The 23,953-nt window shown below is 46.1% G+C and overlaps 2 protein-coding genes across 3 annotated transcripts; both read left to right on the top strand.

Moving 5' to 3' along the window:
- The first annotated feature begins 766 nt into the window (after positions 1 to 766).
- Positions 767 to 12,776, top strand: LOC149332784 (PI-PLC X domain-containing protein 1-like). The gene is made up of 3 exons (XM_089558370.1): positions 767 to 925; positions 6,746 to 6,826; positions 10,967 to 12,776. The coding sequence occupies exons 2-3, from the start codon at positions 6,757 to 6,759 to the stop codon at positions 12,202 to 12,204; spliced, it is 1,308 nt and encodes a 435-aa protein (XP_089414496.1). The 5' UTR covers positions 767 to 925; positions 6,746 to 6,756; the 3' UTR covers positions 12,205 to 12,776.
- Positions 12,777 to 13,353: 577 nt separating this feature from the next.
- LOC149332783 (PI-PLC X domain-containing protein 1-like) lies at positions 13,354 to 23,427 on the top strand. 2 transcript variants are annotated; one of them, XM_089558371.1, is made up of 3 exons: positions 13,354 to 13,502; positions 15,039 to 15,120; positions 16,672 to 23,427. In XM_089558371.1, the coding sequence occupies exons 2-3, from the start codon at positions 15,051 to 15,053 to the stop codon at positions 17,889 to 17,891; spliced, it is 1,290 nt and encodes a 429-aa protein (XP_089414497.1). In that variant the 5' UTR covers positions 13,354 to 13,502; positions 15,039 to 15,050; the 3' UTR covers positions 17,892 to 23,427. The 2 variants fall into 2 exon arrangements, with proteins under 2 accessions (XP_089414497.1, XP_089414498.1); XM_089558372.1 differs by lacking the exon at positions 13,354 to 13,502 and adding an exon at positions 13,624 to 14,158.
- The last annotated feature ends 526 nt before the right edge of the window (positions 23,428 to 23,953 follow it).

Here is a 23,953-nt window from a genome sequence, read left to right as displayed (position 1 = left end):
CACGCACTTGCAATCTTTGCAGTGTACTGCAAAGATTGCAAGTGCGTGCCTTTTTTGGATAAATTCTCAGTCGTTGCTAAGAGTAGAGATAAGCTAACTCGTGAAATTGTGGAAGCTACACAGATTACTGCCTTACAAGATAACTGTGTTAGTAAACCATCCATTTCCTTGTCTAAACGAGAGCTGGCCTTCATGAGTTCAAAACATCCGTGATCTTCCATTTTTTATCGCACCCTTTTTCAATTTTTTCTCTTAGGTCAGCGCATGCACTACTTTTGCTCAGGTTCCGTTCGCTTGGTTGGTTTTAGCTTTCTTCGTCAGTCGGAAGTTAGCGCCTGTGTTGTTGGTGTGTGTTCTCTCCCCTTTTGTCCGTCGTCCTGGTTTTGCGCTACTCTTATGTTGTGGATCAATACCGACTTGCCCAAATTTCCACCCTGGTGGACCATTCAAGCTTGCGTTAGGCTGCCACACTCGACGCTGTGCTGCCCGGCGTCAATGGTAAGGCGAACCTCGACGTCATCGTCCGCTTCCAGCGCTCAAAAGACGCTTGAGCTGTCCAAGAAGTAATCCTATCTGCCGACTCTGAAGGCGTTGGCGGCTTATGATAAGAACTGCGTGAAAGTGAGCCCCACGTTTCCGTCTAGGTCATCCTGCTGCGATAAACTTAAGTCTTCAATATCACCCGATTTTTTATCACCCTGCGGTGGTTCCACGTGGCATTTTGCCCACATAAGCACGAGCTGGTCTAATCAGTTTCTTCACGTCCCTTCCTGAGATAATAATCGTAGCGTTGCATTTGCGTCACTGATTGGGATAATAGGGCGATGCGACAACGCTTCTTCCTATGTTTACGAAGAGCGAGCTTTGACTATAGGTGACCGCCGCCGTGCGAGAGAGCATGTCAAGTCCTCGACGTCGTCCGAAGGTACGTCTTCGACAGTTCCTCGCGCGCTTGTGAATTCAGGTTATTCGCCTTTTATACAAGCCGCCTCCCCCCCCTGCTCCCAACCCAGTCACTCGGACGCGCTTGTATTCTCGCCGCCAGCACAATGCGATGCCAAAACGTAGCGGGAAGATTTTGAAACAGGAACGGTATCTTCCGGGTCAGTCTCTGGACTAACTTTAACAGAATATTAATCATTGTAAAACCTACAAGCTGTAGGGAGCAGGACATGATATTAGAAGCGGTCTGTTTACAGCAGGAAAGGGAGGAAATTTGTGTTTCATCCGCGCATAGCGCGACTAGAAACAGTAATGACCTTTCCTTCGGGTGGCATTGAGCTTTCCAACCTTGGCCTTCACTGTCGGCAGGTTTGGCTTCATGGAGGAAGGAATGGCAATGCAGAGTGCATCAACGAAGACAGCTTGCCTTGATAGCCGAATCGGCCGTTTTCGCTCGGAACATGCCGATTAAGACGCTCATGTTGGGAGTCATACTTCTTGATTCTAGGGTCCTTCCTGCATGCCACGAACGAACAGATTATGTGCGCCGACCGCTTTGGGCACGATGCTAAAGTTATTTGTGAGTTTAAAGCCCAGTTTTACTAAGCTCCCTAATAATGTAGTTGTGAAGCTGATCGTTTACTCACATTGTAATAAGTTTACATTGTGCATTGAAAGAGTTAAACAAAAGGAACGTGTGGAAGCTACAGCGGTGGCTGCAAAACAGTCGTCATATGAGAAAATCAAATCAACGGTTGACCGGCTGTATGCATTGTATGCGGTAGTGTGCAGAGTATCGACGACTTGCTAAGTTTGCTAAACGTGTTTTGCGATGTTAAAATCTTTTGAAGTAAGGGCAACCTGGGAAGCAGATACCTTGGCCAAAGTTTACGTAATTGGACTCAGCCTTTTTGATTACAGAATTGTTTGCTAGATTCAAGCGCTTCGCGAGAAATATAGAACTTGATGGAGGCGGAAGATGTGATCAGAAGCCATTTCTGAGCAACATTTGCTGCGACATGCTAGAAATTGTTGGTTTTATTCCTCCTTGAGCTACAGGGGCAGTGTGATAAAAAAAAAAAAATTTAAGGACCAATCACGCAATTGGATACGAGTCCCACCCTCAGCTCTGTACGTAAGAAGAATGTGGAAGAAATAAGTTGATAACAGAATATGCGTGGGAGCTCATTTGCGAGCTTATTTGGCTGCACAGTGGCATTTATTGCTGGTACAGTGATGTAACAAGTATTAATCAGGCAGCCAAATGGTTTATATGTGCCGATCATAGTAGCCTCCTCTTTACCGGTAAAGTTCCAAATGACTTGGTTCGAGCCGCTGACGTGGCACAGTGGTTACGGCGCTCGGCTGCTGACCCGAAATACGCGGGTTCGATCCCGGCCGCGGCGGTCACATTTCAATGGAGGCGAAATTCTAGAGGCCCGTGTACTGTGCGAAGTCATTGCACGTTAAAGAGCCGTAGGTGGTCGAAATTTCCGGAGCCCTTCACTACAATGTCCTTCATAGCCTGAGTCGCTTTTTGAAGTTAAACCAAATAAAACCAAATGAATTGGTCCTTCAGTGCAACAGAATGCTCAAAAAGCTTATATGGTGGCCCCCGTCAAATCACATTGTAATTAATTCCACAATGACCAAGGCATTAGTGTTTAGACCAAGAAAAAATAGTCAGACTACAAAATTCTTTCCGTTATATGAATGACCATATCCCAAAAATAGATGCACCCAAAGTGCTTGGTGTTACTCTGAACTAGAGCACTGCACGGTCCTCAATCTGAGGCCCAAGCCCGGTCCGGGCCCGAGACCTGGAGCCCGAGCCCGGCCCAGGCCCGCGGCTTCAAGCCCGGGCCCGGCCCAGGCCCGCTAAATTGTCGTTCTAGCTAGCCCGGCCCGTGAATCCCGGAGTGAAGCCCAGCCCGGGCCCGGCCCGGCCCGTTTCACAGTAACGCTTGAGGTATACTGCTCACTCTGAGCCCGTAGACCGCTACTAGACCGATAAGAAACTGGCCGACAAAGATTCTGAAACCACAGTGTGGCTTGCAGAAAGTTCGTTCTTTTTAACCCAGAAGGAAGTGATTAAGAGTAGTCCTCGCCAGGCCCGTCTTTTGGACTGTGATCTCGTGTAGGTGCGCAAAGATGAACTCTGAAGTTCCGAGAGCCAAATAAAAAGGGCTGCATACGCGCGTAATAGACTACTTTGCATTCCCCCATGATTTTAATCAGTTATATTTTGCCGCCGGGAAGTATAAACATTAAAGCTGCCTAGCAAAAAAGTGGGATGCCATTTCTTTAGTGAACATGATCATACAGGTTGTACTCATAGCCGAACTGGTCGCCTTTCAGCAGAAACGAAAAGCTAAAAGGCTTGAATATTTCACGGTGTGTGTTTTGTAGACTACAAGCGTCCCAAACTAATATGTTATTCCCGAATGCATTTCTAATAGTGTATGGGTATATTTTGGGATGACGAACGATCAATGGCCAATTAAGACCAGTTGAATCTTACTCTTGCTGGCGGAGCAGAAGATAACGTGCTAGCCAGTGATAACTTACAGGGCAAAACATTTGTCATGACAACCAGGCTGAAGAAGCGAGGAGGGATAGATGTGATTATGAGATGAGATTTACAAACTCTTGCGAGCTTTTGTGGCTATTTCATTTACGTGACGTTCCGGTCAGCTAATCAAAAAGAAAACCAAACGCGCTTAGTTTCTGAATTTTCTCGCATGAGAAAAATATAGCTATAAAATAAAAGCTATGTTTTTGGCCCAAGGGGAGTCAGGCCGTTAGAGACACCGAAGCAGAGGGCTCCGGATCATTTGGACCACATGGGTTTCTTCAACAAGCAATGATACTGCAAAGTACATGACTGTCATGCTTTCCGCCTAAAGAGCAATGCGGCCGCCGAGGCTAGGAGCAAACCCGGGTTCCCCGGCTCAGTAATCAAGCGCCTTGACCGCGGCGTGGAAATAAGGAAATAAATATGTCAATGAATATAGCATAGCTTTTTTCTCAGCGCGTACTATAACCCAAGGCTCATTCGTGTCGCTGCTGCAATGCCGCAGTTGTGTACTTCACTTTGCAATAGTGAATGAATAGTCGGACACCAGCCGTTTCTGTACGTACCCAAGCCCGACTCGGCTCCGCAGCTTTAAGCCCGAGCCCGGCCCGGGCCCGCAACTTCAGGCCCGGGCCCGGCCCAGGCCCGGCAAAACAGATCACGTCACGGCCCGGCCCGGCCCGCGGGCCGGGCCGGGCCCGGGCTTTTGGGCCGGCCCGAGCCCGTGCAGTGCACTACTCTGAACTCTCACCGAAGCAGGGATCACCCCATTAACTATGTGTACAAGAAGCTCTCTGCGGTAGCAGGCACTGTCTCTTGCTTTAGAAATCTTACCAGAACAAACTGCAGTTATATCATCAGCTATTCGAACCTCACGCAAATTACTGTAGTCTTGCTTGGAGCTCTACAACAAAATTATATTTTGATAAATTCATTGTGCTTTAGAAAAAAGTCCTGCACTATGTTGCGAATTTTAGCATATAGGCAACCGCAAAAGAAACATATTTCCTAAATATGGGATTAATCAATAAAAGCAGAGTTATGAACATCAGTAGTTAAACCGGCTCTCGTTCTCCTCCGCAGAATCTGTAAATATTTTTAAACTTGTGGCAATATTACAACAGCGAAGAACAATTGTATGCATCAAAAACGTGCCACATTGGTTATTTCCCTATTTCCGCACCCAATACAAGTTTGTCATTAAAAGAAAACCTGCTAAACAAATGCCATAAAAAGACTATTTCATCTGAGAACTAATTAGCAAACTTCTTTTGTAGCCTCAGCTGAAATGATACGCGTCCCCTTGATGTACTGACAACTCTTATTGGTGTGTCCTGCCTAGGTAGGATAATGAGTTTTTAAGTGAGTTCGATTTTCCTATCATTGCGTGCTTCCGTATTATAACCTGTTTTCTTTTTCTGGTTGTTTCATATTTCATTAATTGTCTTACTTCTGTTTGTTTATGTTTATGACTTTCACAAATGAAGAGCTCGGTTTGCATTTCGTTTAGTCCTTATTGCTTTGCTCATATCCCATTTCCCAAAGAACAAGTTTTTTGAAATTATTTGCTATCTTCATTCTGTACACTGATGTTATTTGTATGACCCTCCTGCTTGCGCCGTAAAGGCCTGCAGTATTGAATAAATAAATAAATAAATGTGCGCTTTTTATGCTATTTTTGTACATATTCTTTCAACTTTGATAAGTGCGCAGTTTCCATTATTCGCCTATGTTGATGACATGCGTTGACTGCTGTCTTGCACTATGGGCCCCGGGCCTTCGTCAAGTCGTTGAGTGCAACTTTTAGTCCAGGAGACCATTCAGTGTTGCCTTTGCAGCCGCTCTGAAAAATAGACGAATTGAATTGAACTTAATAGGACACTTGCCTTTTTTTGGTGACCTATCTTATAAAGAGCTCAATTCCATTAAGTTTTATTTTCTGTAATACGATACTGTCGCCAGGGCTAAAAACAAGCAACGTCCAGGAGACTTATACAAGACAGCAGCAGATGTTTGTTAGAATCTAAATTAAAAAAAAAGAGGTTAAAGCATCACGACAAAGTAAATTTCACCAGGAATAGGCCCACGCTAAAGGACTGATGTCAAGAATTAACGATAGATGGTTACCAGTTTTCAGATATGAAAATTCTTTCGCAAATGTTTCAGGGAACAAAATGCTACAGGTTTGAGGTTGCATATTGAGACCGGTAGATTATATTTAAGTGGTTGTATTTGCTATTGAGTACAAAATGGATTCAGAAAACAAGGGCTTAGAAGTTCGTGGTAAAGTAGGAGTCATTTTCGGCTGCAATAGCATACAGCAAGCGATATTTGTCGTAATGTTAAAATAGAATTTTATTATACAGATGGCTTGTTTTGGACTGGCGATCGGTATTAGCTATATAACAGATATATTTTTGAAGGCCAATATTTTATCAATATTACTTCTCGTAGTAGTTCCAAAGACAAAACTGCAATAACTTTCGTGTGATACAGTAATGGTTGGTATATTTGAAGATACCCTTCAAGGGCATGACTGTATGACACCAAGATACAGCGGCAGTCACTGAAGAAAGTTTGTCTAAAACTTAGTTAACATTGCTGTTGCAACACACACAAATCATTTTCTGGCTTTCCATAAGTAAAATCGTTTTATCATATAAAATTCAGCAGCTTTGCAGATTGAATATCTTACTTCTGGCTTGGAATAATAAAGCTTTTGTTTTCACGGTGTTCATTTTCATGTCATTTGACTGAGATCATGCAGAAAAAACCTTTAATAAACAGTGTTACAGCGAAAAACAACTTACAGCGAACTTTACAGCGAATACAGCGAACTTTAGACAGAAGAATGGAGTCGGGACTGTCCCTACGTAGGTTTCTGGCCTGTTGCCTGGTAAGGTCCGGGTGAAGTGCAGGGTAAAGTTTCCACGCCTCACGGAGGTTATATAAATCGCAGTAGCAGTGCAAAATTCATGAGGTAGATGACGCTGCTTGAGTCCTAGAAGGAATGTTCGTGAAAAGGAAATGTCCGCGGTTGTTTGGATTTGGTCTTCTCCATGTTTGCTGAGCACACCGATGTAAACACTTGAAGCTCCCGTAGCTAACGCTCTTAAGTTGAACACTGAGGCAGTGTTGGCGGAGAAATTTTTTTTTTTTATGCAAACGCACTGTACGAGTGTAGCGTACTTACAAAATGAGCTGACTGAAATTTTTCTTGTTTTTCAGGGCTTTCAAATATGAAACCTAACTTCACCGTACTCACCACAAGCTTATTCCTCTCAATCGCAAATCACGTTTCCAGCGGAGGTAAGTACTGCCCTAAGTCAGAGATGAATTCGTTCACAGCGAAAGTATAGAATTTCCTGAAGGCGTCATATTAAATAACTAGGGATATGCAAATAGTGTCTCGTTTACTCGCATCATGAACTCACTTGTTTTCTCCCCAAAAGATTACTGAAGTGTTGGAGGGTGCATTCATAGAGGGGGATGAAATATTCAGTAAAAATTTGAAGCGGTAAAAATAGGGCAAGAAAGGGGATTGTGGAATAAATACCTCATCCGGTGCAGTGAGCCTTAAAAAGAAAACACAACCCATTCTTTTTCACGGCTGTGGCACTCAAGAAAATGTTCAACAACGTCTATCTGAAACCCGCACGTGTAACTCCCGCTCCCGCCCAAAGCGCTCTCCAAAAAGATCGCAAGTAAAGCGCATTATAGCCCATCTGACTGCCGAACTCGCGAAGCTCAACCGCAACCAGCTGCAATCTGTTATACGGCAGATAGCAGATAGCGAATAGCTTTATGTTCATGCCAGGAATCCTCGCGGAGCATATTTAAAGGTGCAGTGAAGAAGAATCTGAACTCGTCTTTTTGCCGCGGGAACTCGATCTACACGTTCCGAGCATTCTCAGAAACTTCGATTTATTGCCCTGTGTGGCCGATTTCCCAAATTAAGTCGAATTAACGTCCGGGTCCCACCTTTATTTTTTGAATTCTCCCCGTACGGTGGGCGGAGTCGACCAACGCGTGGAGTGCCTTTCAGCCAGCTCCGTGGAGGCTTTGCTTTCGCTTCATTTTGTTTTTTAGGTTTCCGTGAATAAATAGTTTCATTCGCAGATAATATAGCCGCGAAATAAGCCCGAAGAAATAAAAATACGCGCGGACTATTTGCTACTACGGATACTACGTATTACTCCGCCGATGGCAGAGCGGCAAGCCGCCACGGGACTGGGTGAAAGGCACTCCACGCGTTGGTCGACTCCGCCCACCGTACGGGGAGAATTAAAAAAAAAAAAGGCGGAAGCCGGACGTTAATTCGATTTAATTAGGAAAATCGGCCACACAGGGCAATAAATCGAAGCTTCTAAGAATGCTCGGAACGTGTACATCGAGTTCCCGCGGCAAAAAGACGAGTTAGATTCCTCTTCACTGCACCTTTAATTGCTGTTCGTCTCATAAGTTGAAGTATTGCAGTGTGAACATTTGACAGATGGCGCTTTGCAGCAATACGCAGTAGAGGCATTCGATAAGTTTTCTCAGCACCGCATTCCTTTTCCCCTCGCAGCTGGGCTTGTAAGAAATGTATACCACGACCCATTGTTGCCACAGCAGCAAAGACCATTACTTGTAGGGACTTTGCATTGAGCGGTGAGCTTCTAAAGCCTTTGGGCTATCCACTATGGCCCGCATACGTGCGCAAGGTTCCTCCTCAGTGATCTATCTAGTGAAGCAGCGCAACGGCACAAGGCCAAGGGAAGAGAGGGACAAACATAGCTCTAAACTGACAACAAATGTTTATTCCGGATGCCATCAGATATATATACTTAAGCACCTTAGAAAAAAACTAAAGAAACAGAGAGGAGCGGAAAGTTTCAAACCGAGTCCCTATGCGCATGCAGCTGTATCGCGTGTTCATCGATCATATGATATCAGATAGTTGCGCTCTTTCAACGAAATGGCTACGGAACGGGTGCTGAAACAATTCGCACCCAGCTTCATAGTTTCAGACGCCTCGATAATCTCTGTTGTCAGTTCTGTTGTCAGTTCAGCGCTGTGTTTGTCCCTTTCTTCCCTTGGCCTTGTGTCGTTGCGCTGCTTCACTATATATGTCAGACCAACTCGCCCTCCAGTCAATGTTGTACTCCTCAGTGAGTTACGAAAATTATTTTTTGCGTCAATCTGAGTGCCCGTTCAGTTACCTTCGAAGATAGGGGTGCCAATTTTGCAGCTGGAAGGGTATTCTCTCACTTATAATGACAACATTGTGAAGGCGGGCCCACAGTTCGCCATGGATGCGATTGGAATGCTGGGAACGTCAGTCAGGAAAACCATGAAATTTCCAAATCCTGTGGCGGGGAAAGCAAGATCGCGGTACTGTGAAAATATTTTCATTGACTCTATTGCATAGTTTTTTTGTTTTTTTTTTGGGGGGGGGGGAGATTCAATAAATGCCCGTAATAACATTCTCTATCATCAGCAGCAGAGTGATGGTCAAAAAGAAGTAAGTGGCGCACATCCGAGAAAACAATTTTTTTGACAGCCAAAATTTGTGCTGCGTTCATCGTACGAGCTCGTCTATTACTCGAGCAAATACAGCACTTTTCAAAACCGATTCATTTATGATTACTGTAGCTGTGCTACCGAATCGAATGCGAATCGCAAAGCCGCAGAACGGAATTGAACACAAATCGAATATGTTTACGAATATTCGCTACTTGTGCGAATATTCGTACTGTACAAATAATCGGACAGAACTCCGAAGCACAAGTGGCCGCTCTGGGGTACGGGGCTAAAGCGTTTGTGTGTATAGCTGTAGATATAACATTGATCTTCACTATTGGATACGCAACACAGAGCCAATATACCAGGTGTCCCAGCTAAATGCAACCAAGCTTTTAAAAAACACGGCATGTCCTAGCCATCTGAAATCAAATGAGGGTTGTTTAGAGTCGCGTGACCTAGTCTGCAGTATTTTTTCGTTGTTCAAGGTTGACTAATTTGTTAAGCTTAATTAACTTTTTAATTATTGACTTGAGGAACAAAGTGTCAACGGAAAAGTTGTATATCGCTTTGAGAAACAGCTTACTGAGACATTTGCAGCAAAGTAATATTTACGTAAAGTAGTTTTTTCACCGGCCTTTAACCATAACCCTGACAATAAGATAAACCTTCCACATGACAACTGTGTCACTTCAACGTCCCAAGACACGCCGTAAAGAATAAAATCCGTTTTTTCTGAAGTCCTCTCCCCGATGAGACTTTGGGTGCGCATTGGGGCGGAGAAGTGAGCGAGCAGCTGGTCACGTGACAACTTTCTTTTAAGGCCAATAAATGAAGCTACGTAAATCGTAACCTGACGGAAACAGCACTACTAGCGGTTTTTCGAGATGATCTAAAACTTTTGCATTGACCTTTCTTCCTGAAGTCAATAATTAAAAAGTTAGCTAAATAAACTTAACTAATCAATTTATTTTGAAGAGCGAAAAAATACTCAAGACTAGGCCACACGACTATGAACAAACCTCAGTTGGTTTCACTGGACTAGGACACGTCGCCTTTTTTAAAAGTTTGGTTACATTTAGCTGGGACACGCGGTATATGACCATCATGTCTTACGTAGAGAAAAACTGCCTTTTGCTACTCATGACAACAGGGAATAATTTAGTGCCGCACATCAGAAGATGAGCGGGGCGAGAACTGCATATGAGGGCATTTGGCATTGCCTCCAATACGGGTGTCAGATAGACTTCGCTTAATTTTGCAAAACCTTGCAGGGCTGCCAAATCCTGCAAGCCATGCATGATAATTATGAATGCTGTCACACGAACATTCCGAGCCGCGGCGCTGAACCTTCCATTCGGCGCAGACCAATCACGGCAACGTGTTGTGCGGCGTTGGAATGGGCCATTGTTTCTTAAACCTTCCGCGAATAAAACTTGGATGTACCTTCTTCAAACTTCGGGCCAATTGTTCGGAAACTATTCAAAAACTTGGCAGCATATTCGATTCCTTTCGAATATTTTGGAACTTGCACCATTTCATTCGTCTAGCAAATCGAACAACAGTTGATTCGATTCGCTGTTTGAAAATCTGTTTGAACATCTCAAATATTTGCACACTCCTATAAACAGCGATATTGTGCAACAAATCTTGTTTCGTAACGTGCTTACTATTTGCTCTGGTGCTCGGGGCAAGAGTACAAGAGTACCACATACAAAATTAAATGTTGGATGGCGTTCGACAAATTTCTTGCATACGTTGCAATCATTTCTCGGTAGAAAATTTCTGCGAGCAGTTGGTAGAAAACAATTATTAAGTTTTCTATAAATGCATGTGTCGTAACATGCCCTTACATAGGCTGCATTGCGTGACAGGTGCACTGTTTAAATAGCAACATTCTATAAGCTCACTGCCACAATTTTTGCCCGCAAACATCGTCTCTTGCAGGTTTAAAACCGCGAGGCGTGTACCTCACTGTGTCGTCGTATGAAGGTGCCCTCCAGAAAGCCGGCCACTTTGAAATCAACTGGTACGGTGTGGACGCCAGCCTGAAGAATGACACATTCGCCGCTATTCTCAAGTACGCACCAAGCTCAGGCAATTGGAAAAGTGCGTCTTTGTACCCGGTGACGCAAAGTGTGGGACGAGTAAGGACTTCGGTCAAGTTTCCGAGCTACTCTACGGAACGCCTCATGACTGGAGACTGTCTCGATTATTGGGCCATCTTACTGCGGTTCAATGTCGACGGAGGGGACGCTACAGTAATTGAGTCCTCCTGTCTGCGCGGGCGTCCTAGGTGGATGCACGAGAACTGCTGCCACTTGTCCAGTCTCGGACTGGACGAACTCTTTCTGCCAGGAACTCATGATTCGGGCATGTACCTCATCAGACGGCAGTGGCCGATTGGGGACTTCATCTTCACGCAGGATCAGACGATCATGCAGCAGCTTGCCTTTGGAATCAGATCGTTGGATCTGAGAGTTGGATTCACAAATGGCGCATTCTGGATCTTTCACAACAAGTTCAAGGCGCAGGTTACTGTGGAATCAGTCCTGAAACACGTCAAACGCTTCGCCGAAAAGACAGGAGAGATTGTCTTATTGGATTTCCACAAGTTTACCCTTGGCTTCAATCGTTACATTGACCCGGTCGACGAACGTCACCGCAGGCTTGTCCAGCTGATAGTCAAGACACTAGGAGGAGTCGCGGCTCCGCGGCTGATGTTCAACAACACGGTCGGAGACATACTTGGTGTTTGCGGCGGTGTCTCAGCGCGAAATAACCAGACAGTGTTTGTAATGTACAACTACGACTACAAGGGTCCGCATTCCGAATTCCTGAGCCCGGGTGTTCGACAGAACTGGGCGGATGCTCAAGATCTCGACCATCTGGTAGACTACATGGAAGAACACGCGTGCAAAAAAGTTTCGGGCGCGTTGTCATCGGCGCAGGCGGAACTCACGGCCAAGTTTCCCATCCAAGTGGACGTGTTACGCGAACTGGCGCAAATTGTGAACTTTAATATAACGAACCTTTTCAGGGAGAGATATTGGAAGTGTACGAACATCGTGACATCAGATTACTTCTTGGGCAGTGGCATCATCGAGTTAGCCGTTGAAGCGAATAAGGTTAAGGGAAAAATGAAGGAAGGGCTTGGAAAGTGTGCAGGCGACGTTACTGTCTAAGTTCGATAGCTGACTGTGGAAAAACGCCTAAGAGCAATTCGTGAGCGTTTGTGTATCAAGTTACAGTCTTTCAAGGTTTCCAGTCATCAAAAACATACCTAGAACGCCTCGTAATTAGCTTCGAAAAACTGACAGCTGTGATGACGATGTGGTGAAGAACAAGATGTCTCGGGGTTTCTGGAGCTTACATGTATCTTAGCTCCGTCCCTCGGTGGCTGCATGAGATCACCGGCTGCCAGCGTTATGGGCGAAGACAAGTTTCAACTGCGACTAATGAGGCGGACTGCCATTGACTTCCCCTGTTAACGTTATCACGACCCTTGGAGAAGGGGATTCTTGCGCTGAGCGGAAAGCGTGCTGGAAGTTCGCACCTCAGCTTTTTCAGTTCTACAAGCAAGTGCTGGAACGTTCCTCCCTGAATCGTGTCGAATATGGCGGTGGCCTTAGTCCTGTTTATGAAAAGGTCTGTAGCGCAATCGGCTCTTCTGCAAGCGCAATTGACATTGACTCGAATGACTCGTTGCATATATGAGTCAGCTGTTGACTGAATAAATTAGTAATTGAAAACGTGACGACGTTCTATACAGCGTGAATAACTAATGCCTAGATTGCATATTCCCTAACTCAATCGAGATAGGATATATATTCATTTTCTCCCAACTATCAGAAAGCATGTGTACGTAGGAGTGCTCATGTTGGGGATAGGATATATATTCGTTTTCTCCCAACTATGTGTACGTAGGACTGCTCCTGTTGACTTCACTGCGCTAAACCGACAAGGACGAAAGACACGAGACGACAGGGCGTAGGACTGAGTAAAATGTTTTCAGTAGGCGGAATTAATAAATATCCTCCGAACGAAGTATTTCAAATGATCTGAAGGTACTTGCTGTAGTGGCCATTGGTTCAATGTTTGCAATAAGACGAATTATTCGCTTGTGTATTGTAAGAAACCTGTTTAAATTTTTCTTACTTGTAGTACCCCATACCAACGTACAATAATTTAGATGAGGTGAACGGTCGATTAGAGAAGTATCTAGGTAGAAGCGGCTGCACAGGCGCTGTCATTAAAAACATGGAGAAGCTACTCCGAAGTATCGCTCCTTGGGCAACCCCACACTTACTGCCGCCGGGAGAGTTCCACTCCAGATAAGAATTGGAGAGTGACGTCGCCGCCACGTAACGCGATATAAGGGAAGGCGATAACGTCAACGCCCACGTCCACGGAGAAAGAGCTTCGGCCTGATAACCACTGGAGTGCAAACGAGAGACCATCGGCTTCCCGACATCGTCAAAAGGTGAGTGGCTATTTTTCGGCAGCGTCTGAGTAGGTCGGAGATCCGCTGTTTTTTTCTTCAAGGCGCAAAGTTCCGCTAACACTTTGTTACCGCTTTTTACTTGACTTACTCATATTCCGCTCGCCAAAATAATGAAGAATGAAACAGTTCTTTGGCTGATGCCGTATATCTTTGAAACGACTCACTCCGCTGAGATGTTAAGCTACAACTCGCTTTCTCTGAAAAAGGTGGAAGCATCAGAAATTGTGCATGGTGTTTTTGCATTGGAATAGTTTGAAAGAAATTAGTAAATATGAATCCCCACGTGGAATTCGCCAGGGCTGAGTAAATAATTTATAACTGAATTTCTCCTTCCGCTCAGTTTCGGTTTCGGTTTTAAGGTACGGGTGGCGTTTATGTCATTCCGAGTGAGTATAAACCCATGTGCGGTGTTCATTTTCTGACAGTCCGGCGGATATAGTCACATAATATTACTCCTGTTTCACGAGCAAATACGCGTTATAGTCATGGAAAAATGCTGCAAAAATTTCGTGCATACTCTAACACAGTTAAACACTCATTTTTTGTCAAATCGATTGCAGAGTGGAATGAATGGCCGAAGTGTGTAGTGAACGGCCCGAATGTAGAAACGTTTGTTGATAATTTGAGAGCCTTCTGTAAGTGAAACCCTTGTCTTTTTGCCTTTTTTCGCATCATCGTTTGCTCTTGCATGACGTTCGTGCATATCTTGTTTTTTATTTGTATCTGTGCTCATGCCTGCTTGGAGACAAACGACTCCGCAGTGTTAAATAAATAAATAATAAATAAAAGAAGAAGCGATGATATTTCTGTTTCTCTACGCCACAAGGAATTTCATACCAATTTGTGACGTCGCAACCATCGTTCATCTGCTGAAACTCAACAAGAAACAAAATGGCAAAATAAATTTAGCAATCAACTATTTACTGAGCTCTAAAGAATTCCATCTGGTGATCCCCGTTTATCAATGTTTTACGCGTCATTCGAAAGTAAAGACAAATGGCAAAAAATTTCGTGCCTCCAGACCTGTTGTATATCACTCTTCCCTGTTTCGCTATTGCCAGGAATTGTACACAATCACATTATTCTGTATAATCGCACTAATTTTTGGCTGGCACTCTTCGGCCAAACCAAGCCATTAGGGCACGATAACATAACTGTCATCATCGTATTTTAAACTGTTATAATAAAGCACTTTCGTTTCAGCGTTATTCGCCCTTACCTTCGCATAAAAATTCTTTAAAGCGCCGTCCGTCTGCGCATTAGAACATTCCAAAGCAGCGCGAATCTTTTCATGTCATGACGTTGCATTTGCGCCAAAACGGACGCTTTCAGAATGTTCGAACGTGAGCATTAAGAGCAATCTTCGGCAGATGCTTCATTGGCTATTGTTTTTTCGTTCATTGTCGAAAAAAAACCGTCTGGCATTAACAGCTGTCGTCGTTTTTCAATCTAAACAAAGAGAATAAATGTATTGAAGTTTCGAGACGAACCAATAAAAGTTGCTATTGTTTTCAGGGGTTTTAAAGCATGAAGACTAGCTTGATCGTCTTCACGGCAGCTTTGCTGATCTCAATTTCAAATGGCTTTGCCAGTAGAGGTAAGTATTCTTTCTAACAAATGTAAGTGTATCCGTGGTTCGAATCATTGCCAGCTCGTTAGCACCGCATGTAAATCTTCGCTAGCTTCGTTATCAACCTGCGATCAAGCTGCAGTGTGAAAAACCCACAATTGGTCTTCTCCTGTTAAGTACACACCGGGGCATGTCGTTTATGCTCCGTGCTGTGGAAGTTTCGAGGGCGCTCCAGAGCATGCAACATTTCACTTGGGACAAAGAAATGAATGCAGATACTGAACATGATAGAGGGGCTATGTTTTATGAAAATGTGGACGTGATAGAGGATAAGACAAAAACTGGCGGACGATTACGCTTCTGCGAAGTTTGAGCACAGCTGTGCACAGCGATCACAGGCAGTGTGCACAGCGATCCGCCACCGCTGAGGCTCTTCTGGCGGTGCGTTTCGCGTCAGCCTTGGCCTTGGACGGACTTGACGGTGAGGAGAGCTCTATTAATATTTTTTTTTGAAAGCAAAATCCGATAGTTCGGTATTTCATGGCTTTTTTGCCACTTGGCCGGCAGCGAAAGGTGCATTTATTTCTTGGAAATTTGGATTCGAAGTTGAAAAGGTTTTTCTCGCCGCTTTGATTCAAACTTGGGATTCTGTTATGACGACACAGGAGTAACTGACGTGAAACATGACGTGCACATGACGTAACGCAGACTCCGTGATTTCTGGCCGCCAGCAGTGCGTCCTAGCAGCAGCCGAAAAGAAAGCTACCGCCGGCAGCACGTTGAAGGCATCTATCGGCTATTGCGGCCGTCGCTACCGTCGCTTCGTTTACGTTTGTACCGGCGTTTTGCCAGCGTTACGATGGATCCCGTTCTCGAAGTCGTCAACGAAGCTCTCGCAAATAGACACCTTTAGTATACCGTGTACCTTGTTACCGTTAGCGGAATACCAAGAGCCTGCATGCCTACCGCCGATGAGCAGGCGCTGATTGGTCCCGATGCTGCAGGCGCGCGCGTAGCTGCCGGTTACGTGGCGTCATCTGGCGACGCGATGGAGATTTGCGGAGGCATTGGCAGCGCCTCAGTGATTCGTGGCTTCTCGTGTCCCAGTGTTACTAGAATCATTGGTTCGAGCGACACTGTTTTGTCCTATGACGTCACCACGCTTGTACTTGCGAGTTTGGCCTGTGGCGGCGATACCTGTATTTTGGTTCTTGCTCTTTTCTACGCTACAACAGCTTTGTTGTCAGTATGAGTGGCGTTTTTGTAATCAGGAGCTGGTATTCTGTCGATACAAGCCAACTTCAATTTCTCCTCAGTGTCCCTTTAACGCACCATCTTTCCCCTCTTTCCTCCTTGCGCTCTCTTCGCTATAACCGTGTACTTTCATCCTACGCTGTACGCCGACGCCGACACTCAATCCAGGAACGAGCACTTAAGATACGCTCTAAAAAAATGTAGGCGCGTACATAAACTCATCTTGCTGAATCCACCGAATAGAATGGCTGCTGACTTGTGTCGCTTCAGAGTGGTTTGAAAAGCTACATGCCATGCATTATTGTCCACCATTGTCTATTGCAGGTTTAAAACATCGCGGTGTGTACCTGACTGTGTCGTCATACGAAGGACTGGGCAAGAAAGGTGGGCATTTTGAAATCAACTGGTACGGAGTAGACGAAGTGCAAGAGAATGAAACATTCGCCGCCTTGGTACAATGTCCATCAGCCGTACGTGACTGGAACAACGAGCACCTGTACCCAGTTAAACAAAGCGTAGGGCGAGTCCTGACCTCTGTGACGTTTCCGAACAGCTCTGTGGAGCGCCTTATGAAGGGGGACTGTCTTGGCTACTGGGCCGTCTTGTTGCGGTTCGAAGCTCCCGGAAGGAACGCGTCAGTGATTGAGTTCGCATGCCTGCGCGGGCAACCCAGGTGGATGCGTGATCACTGCTGCCACTTCCCCAGTCTCAGACTCTGCGACCTCTTTGTCCCAGCGACTCACAATTCGGCCATGTACGCCCTGCGACCAGAGTGGCCCGTAGGGGATTTCATATTCACCCAGGATCAGACGATCGCCGAACAGCTCGCCTTTGGGATCAGATCTCTGGACCTCAGAGTGGGATTCGTGGATGGGACCTTCTGGATTTTTCACGACTACTTCAAAGCAGAGGTCACAGTGGAATCAGTCCTGAAGCAGGTCAGGAGCTTCGTGCAGACGACGGGAGAGATTGTTTTGTTAGATTTCCACAGGTTTACCCGTGGGTTTGATCATCGCTTCGATCCTATCGACGAACGTCATCGAATGCTTGTGGAGCTTATCGTCAAATCTCTCGGAAACGTGATGGCACCCCGGGCATTGTTCAACAACACGGTCAGCGAAATACTTGGGAGCTGCGGCAGTTCCTCGCCTGCAAGGAACCAGACAGTGTTTGTAATGTACAACTACGACTACAAGGGTCTGCATTCTGAGTCCCTGAGCCCGGGCGTGGCGCAGTTCTGGGCCGATGCACAAGACCTAAACCATCTGGTGCAGTACCTGGACGAAAACGCGTGTAAAAAGGTTCCGGGAGCGTTATCATCAGCGCAAGCGGAACTTACCTTCAAATTTCCTGTTGAAGTTGGAGTGCTACGCGAACTGGCGCAACTTGTGAATTTTAACGTGACGAACATTTTCAGGGAACGATACTGGAAGTGCACAAACATCGTGGCGACGGATTACTTTCTGGGTAACGGCATCATCGAACTGGCCATTCAAGCGAACAAGGCTAAAGCAATGAGAAAAGCAAGGGCTTACTTAATATAAAGCCGCAGACTGATGTCTGAAAGGTTCTCCTTAGAAATTCCCGCAGGTAATCTGGTGCATGCTCTGCAAAACGTACTGTTTTGCAGCTCTCTGAATTTTTCTAGATTCCAGCTTACGTTCCAATCTATGAGGTTTATAGGGTACTCGTAATTCGCACAAACGCGTTGTGTGGCGTTGCGAAAATCGCTAGTGTGATAATAATGTTAGAAAATACGCGGCCTTTTTAATTTTCTAAAGTAAATTTGCATTAATTAAGCACCTTTGCATCAACCGCATAAAATTATCGTCAGTGAGAGTATCGGTACAAAAGGCCTTTTTTTGGATTGGAAAACTTTTATTATCTGCTTGAGCAACAAGTGGGTTAGTTGATCTTGCTAGGTGGCCGTCAGTGGAGACAGGCGGTGACCTCTTGGGCTCTTGTCACGACCTGTGGTTGTGTTTGCAGGTCGGAGCAGCAATGTCTCGCATTGACCCGGGTGCGCGAGCCTCTGGAGCTATATTGGTGGGCGATCTTACGGACAGTCTACGGTGGCTTTGTCGCCGTATCTGCTGCACTCCGGTTTAAATCTATCCTGGTACACATGGCTTAAAATGGCAGGGTTAAGGAGAGTTTTAGTTTCGAGTTGTCTCCACACTTCCTCCTGTTCTTTGGTTAGGTTTTTATGCCGAGGTGGGAAGATCAGCCTTTCTAAGAAGATTACAATGCTGCGTGATCTCGCGATAGGTATTAAGGCCGTCTCTTGTCATTCCGACGTCCGAGTTAGCATCCACAGCTCGGCCGATAGATCCTCGAGCTTTATCGTGGGCCGTTTCATTCCCCGGGTTTGACGAGTGAGGCAGTACCCAGACCAATCCCACGCCTTTGCTGTCTTTCGGGTAATTCTTGAGAATTCCCAAGGAGATATTCTGCCCTTGGCAAAATTTCCAGTGGCTGCTTTTAAATCCCTGACAAATATTTCACTTTTTTTTTTCAAAACAATTTATTTATTCAGCGCCACTTCAGGGGGCTGGGAGCGCGGCAGAAAAGCCAACAAAATCGTCGGCTTGGCGGGAACCGCGCCCCCGTTACAAACATCAGTGGCGGCGGCAGAAACGTCGCAGTTTGTGACACTGAACAAAAGTTCAACAATTCAAGAAAATGATCAAAATAAATTAATTAATTAAAGACATGCAAAGCGAACAAGGCATCTGACAAGTGAACAAGGAATCTGACAGACTATATACAGATCTACAATTGAAACACTCGTTTTCTAACGCACTTTTTTTTTCATATGAAGTGACTTTCAGAAGTACGAGATATACGAAAAACTACGATCACACAAAAGAAAGTCAAGAGTAGGAAATACGTAAGAAATTCAGGAAAGGTATTTGTCATTAAAAGTAAAATGTGCAGACATTTATACCAGTCATTGCAGTTTCCATTTTTTGGCTGTAAGGGAACGGGGATGGATGTCTGAGGAATGCGATTCGTTCAGAATGTACGGTATCTGATGTTCAGTCCTTTGCTCTCCGTGATTGGCCGACTGGCCAGCCAGACCATGAGAAATGACACTTCTGGACTACTTTTCATAGGAGTCGCATAGAGGGCGAGGTACGTAGAACATCCCACTTTCACACCCGAGGACCTCAGAGCTAAAACAATTGGCGGGGGCTCAGCTTTGGTTAAGCCTGGTATAGGTTGCGAAACCGAGCGCAGCGCCTCTAACGGAAGGAACGCGGCGCGCCGCGTCTAAAGAAGGAACGCAGTGCACCTCGTCTACAGGTCACGCGTGGCTACCGGCCGCCGCCCATCTCTCACCCTGGTATGACGTCACGTTATGACGTCACTAGGCATGGAATGACGTCAGAGGTCATTCTAAATGTCACGCGTGGCTACCGGCCGCCGCTGCGCGACGACTCGACTTGGTAGCCCATCTCTCACCCTGGTATGACGTCAGAGGTCATTCTAAAGGTCAAACGTGGCTACCGGCCGCCGCTACGCGAAAGGTCGTTCATGAGCGCTGTATTGCTTTCGCAATAATAAGAGAAATCTGCGTCACCCTACCTGAGGAGACATACGAGGTGCCAGAGCTGCATCACTGCGGAAGGTGACCAATTTGAGCACGGGTTATAATCGGTATAGCCACCCGAACTGGAGGCAATCAGCACATCGACGCCTTCTCTCTTTGTTTCCCAAGGAACATCGTGCGGCCTCCTTTTCCAGTTTTGCCTTTGAGTGTGGAGTAAAACTCGCCGCTTATACCTTTACGCCTCCAGTGAATTTAACGCGTTCAGAAAGCGCGGCGCACTAGGTGCATCTTGCACAGCCACGCCCGCAGAATGGCTGGCGCGTGGGATACGACCACTGTCACACATATCGGCTTGGCGCAGTAACGGGGCCGTCGAGCCGCGCAAGCCGCTGATTTTGTACTCTCAAACCACGACTGAGAGCAGCGCGATCGCGTCGCGCGATTGCGCCAGTCACGTGAGTTTATGTGCTTTCCGCAGACTTCCTCCACACCTAGCAAAAAAAAGATACAATCATCAGCCGCATCGCTTACGTATGCCCTTACCTACATCTCAAGTCAGCTGAAAAAGAGAAAGTGGAGGCCATAATCAGAAAATGCGTCAAACAGGCAGTTGGGCTACCCATGCACACAGCGACTGAGAAAGTGTTAGGTCTCGGTCTTCATAACACCCTAAGTGAGATTATTGAAGCGGTAACCGTCTCGCAGTACGAACGACTGTCGGCCACACCAACTGGCAGACACATTCTGTCCACACTAGACATAACACGAACGACAAGGCGGACCAGCAACTGACCTTCCCAAACATATACGCCAACTTCTGGTCATTCCTCCACTACCTCGGAACATGCATCCAGATTTCCACGCTGAACGTCGTGCAGAGAGAGCCAAATCATTAGGCAAACGCTTCCTTAATGATACCTCTGTGGTATATGTTGATGCAGCAGATTCTTCGGCTGACAAGATGGTAGCTGTGGTCACCACGGAATGTGGTACACTCATAACTCAAAATTGGCATTACGTAACTACACGTTTGGAAGAATCTCTCCCCAAGCAGCACGGATTCTGCTAAATTATCAGCCCACGCGGCGCATTCGCCTAATCTGGACGCTTGCTCATGCCTCCCTTGCTGGTAATGAGGCGGCTCATAACCTAGCTCGAGAACTGTCCCGCCGAGCTGGGTCGTGCAGTCCACCCGCCCTATACTCCGGCAAGGACAGGTTGTTTTCTTACAGAGAAATCCTGAATCACTACAGGCTTGCAAGACTCTGATTCCCCCCAGCAGATAAAACGCTCTCCAAGCAACAGGCCAAAGCCTGGCGTAAACTTCAAACCAACACCTATTCAAACTCTACTCAGACAAATGCAAAAATTGTGATGCAAAAGCCGATCTAAATCATATGATCTGGAACTTCCCGCAGTCCCTAACCGCGAGTCGATTCATTACCGACTCCGATCATTGGGAGGCTCTATTGCTCAGCCCCGACCCGGGGACGCAGATCAAGCTCCTTCAGCTGGTTGAAGACGCCGCCGCTGCCCAAGGGATAGCGGCCACCGTTTAAGCGGGGGGCGACTTCGGGTCACTCCTCTACATCCGCTGGAAATACGAGGTCTGTTAGAAAAGTATCCGACTTTATTTTTTTTTGCGAACACCTGTTGGATATGAAACAAGCGCGCTTACAGCAGCCGACCTTGAACCCTCGTGCGCATGCACGAATTTTTTCCCGCCTGCCGATAGCGTCAGTCGCTGGGAAGCAGCTTTTGAGTGAGGCAGTGCGCAGTGCTCTCGTCGGTTTTTTGTTGCAAGGAAAATGGCGGAGCGAGAGGAGCAGCGCTACTACCTCAAATTTTGCCAGAAACTTGGCGATAACCAAGTGGAAACCATTCGAAATGTTCACACGGCTTTCGGTGATGATGCTATGAGCAGCACACAGATTAAGCAGTGGTGCAACTGGTTTAAAGACGGCCGCACATCTGTGGAGAGAGAGCCACGCTCCGGTCGGCCATCAACATGCCGAAATGGCCAGGTAATTGCCGAAGTGAACGCTGTGGTGATGCGGGACTGTTGTGTGACTATCCGAGAAATTGCGGAAGAGGTGGACATCAGCAATTTTTCTGCACATTCCATTACCACCGAAGATTTGGCCATGGAGAGAATTGCGGCGAAATTCGTGCCGAAGCTGCTAACGGTGGAGAAAAAGCAGTTTCATGTTGAAGTCTCACAGGAGATGCTGGATTCCACAAACAGTTACCCTGACTTCACCGACGCCGTAATCACTAGTGACGAGTCTTGGGTGTACGGGTACGACCTGGAAACCAAATCCCAGTCGTCACAGAGGACGCATTCCACGTCACCAAGACCAAAGAAGGCCCGCCAAGTGCGCAGCAATGTCAAAGTGATGCTGACTGCTTTTTGACTCCCTCTGTGTGGCACACCACGAGTACGCATCCCACAGGATCAAAGAATGACTAAAGAGTACTACAGGGATGTCCTCCATCGCCTACGCGGTGCTGTGCGGCGCAAGAGACCGGAATTGAGGTAAACAAGAAATTGGCGCATCCCTCGCGGCATTGCTCCTGCACATTCCTCGCATTTGATTCAGACTTTTCTGGCGAAAAACCAGACTCCTGTAGTTCAACAGGCTCCTTACTCTCCTGATATGTCCTCCTAAGACTTCTGGCTTTTTCCCAAAATCAAGAGGCCATTGAAAGCAGCGCGATTTCAGAAAAGAAAGGACATTATGGCTGCAACGACAGCAGAGCTAAATCCCATTCCGAAAAGGGCCTTTTCGGAATACTTCCAACAATGGAAGCACCGCTGGGAGATGTATGTGGAGTCCCAAGGAGACTACTTTGAAGGTGATTAGGTTTCTAACGCTCCAGTTATGCCAGTGTTTTTTCTTCAGCCAAACGTCGGATACTTTTCTAACAGACCTCGTAAAGTTCCCCCACCGCCACCACCACACGTGAAGCTTGCCGTCTCGCAAAGAAAAAAAAAACGGGGTAGGGGATTTCTGAAGGTACTCGTAGCGGCGGCTCAGGGCTTAAATAGATACTGCATATGTTATAGAAATCAACGAGCTTAAGAGGGTCGAATGTGTGAAACTTGCAGGTAAAGCATGCGAAGTATTTTTTGGCTACCACTTGAAATAGTGAAGTAATCGCTGATTAAAATCCGGGCACCCTTCAAGCTTCTCCGCAGCGAACAACGCCAAGTGGGGGCGCATGATGACGTCATCGAAGGTATCGATGCATTTCCAACGCACAAACGTCTGCTTTGAAGGAAAAAATCAACGCCATGGTGCACTGAAGGTGAACCCCGAGAATTGTTTGGCAGCGTCTAACGAATCAGGGTAGGGTGTGGCTCAGGACAGCGGTAATTTGAAATCATACCTTCCGTGACGTCACGCTGAGTTTCCCTGCACTCCTTCGGTGCAATGAGGAGAAGCGCGAAACTCAATCGTCGATTGCGTCATTATTTTGAATAGTAGTGCCAAAACAGTTGGTATGCTTTATCTACAGCCAAGGGCGTCCGCAGAATTTTTTTCAGGGGGGGGGGGCCATTGGTTGTTGGCGCCGGAGGGGGGGGGGGTATATTCGTAGCGAAAAGGCACTATTTGCAGAGTAAATTTATTATTTATATATAAATAAAAATAAGTAAAATACACACATGAAAGAAAATTACAAGCAGCAAATTAAAGCGCGGATTGTAGAGATACATTGGAGTTTATCAACAAAGAAACAATTAAAATTAATAAAAATGCAAAAAGATACTATCAATACTCGAAGTGCTCAGTCTTACTGCATACGGGTTCTCGACTCACCCGAATTGATGACCAGCACACAGCGCAATATGTTCACAACAGCCTATACAGATTTCAATCCTTGACTATCGCGAAATTCTGAAAAAAATGCTGCAGTTGCCCTTTAAGGCGCTCGTCTACCGAGCCGAGTACCCGGGTTCGATCCCAACCGCAACGACCGCGTTTTCGATGGAGGTGGAACGCAAAAGGAGCCTGCGTTCTGTGCGATGTCAGTGCGCGTTAAAGATCCCCA

This window comes from Amblyomma mixtum, chromosome 8, assembly GCF_055824585.1.
Source record: "Amblyomma mixtum isolate Tamu chromosome 8, ASM5582458v1, whole genome shotgun sequence".
NCBI lineage: Eukaryota > Metazoa > Arthropoda > Arachnida > Ixodida > Ixodidae > Amblyomma > Amblyomma mixtum.
Note: the sequence above shows the minus strand (reverse complement) of the source record. Positions and strands in the feature narration are given on the sequence as shown.

Excerpts from the sequence above, each read along its gene's own strand:
- LOC149332784 (XM_089558370.1), top strand. The coding sequence starts at position 6,757 with ATGAAACCTAACTTCACCGTACTCACCACAAGCTTATTCCTCTCAATC. Across the intron at positions 6,827-10,966 it reads AAATCACGTTTCCAGCGGAG|GTTTAAAACCGCGAGGCGTG; the intron begins GTAAGTACTGCC and ends CGTCTCTTGCAG.
- LOC149332783 (XM_089558371.1), top strand. The coding sequence starts at position 15,051 with ATGAAGACTAGCTTGATCGTCTTCACGGCAGCTTTGCTGATCTCAATT. Across the intron at positions 15,121-16,671 it reads AAATGGCTTTGCCAGTAGAG|GTTTAAAACATCGCGGTGTG; the intron begins GTAAGTATTCTT and ends TGTCTATTGCAG.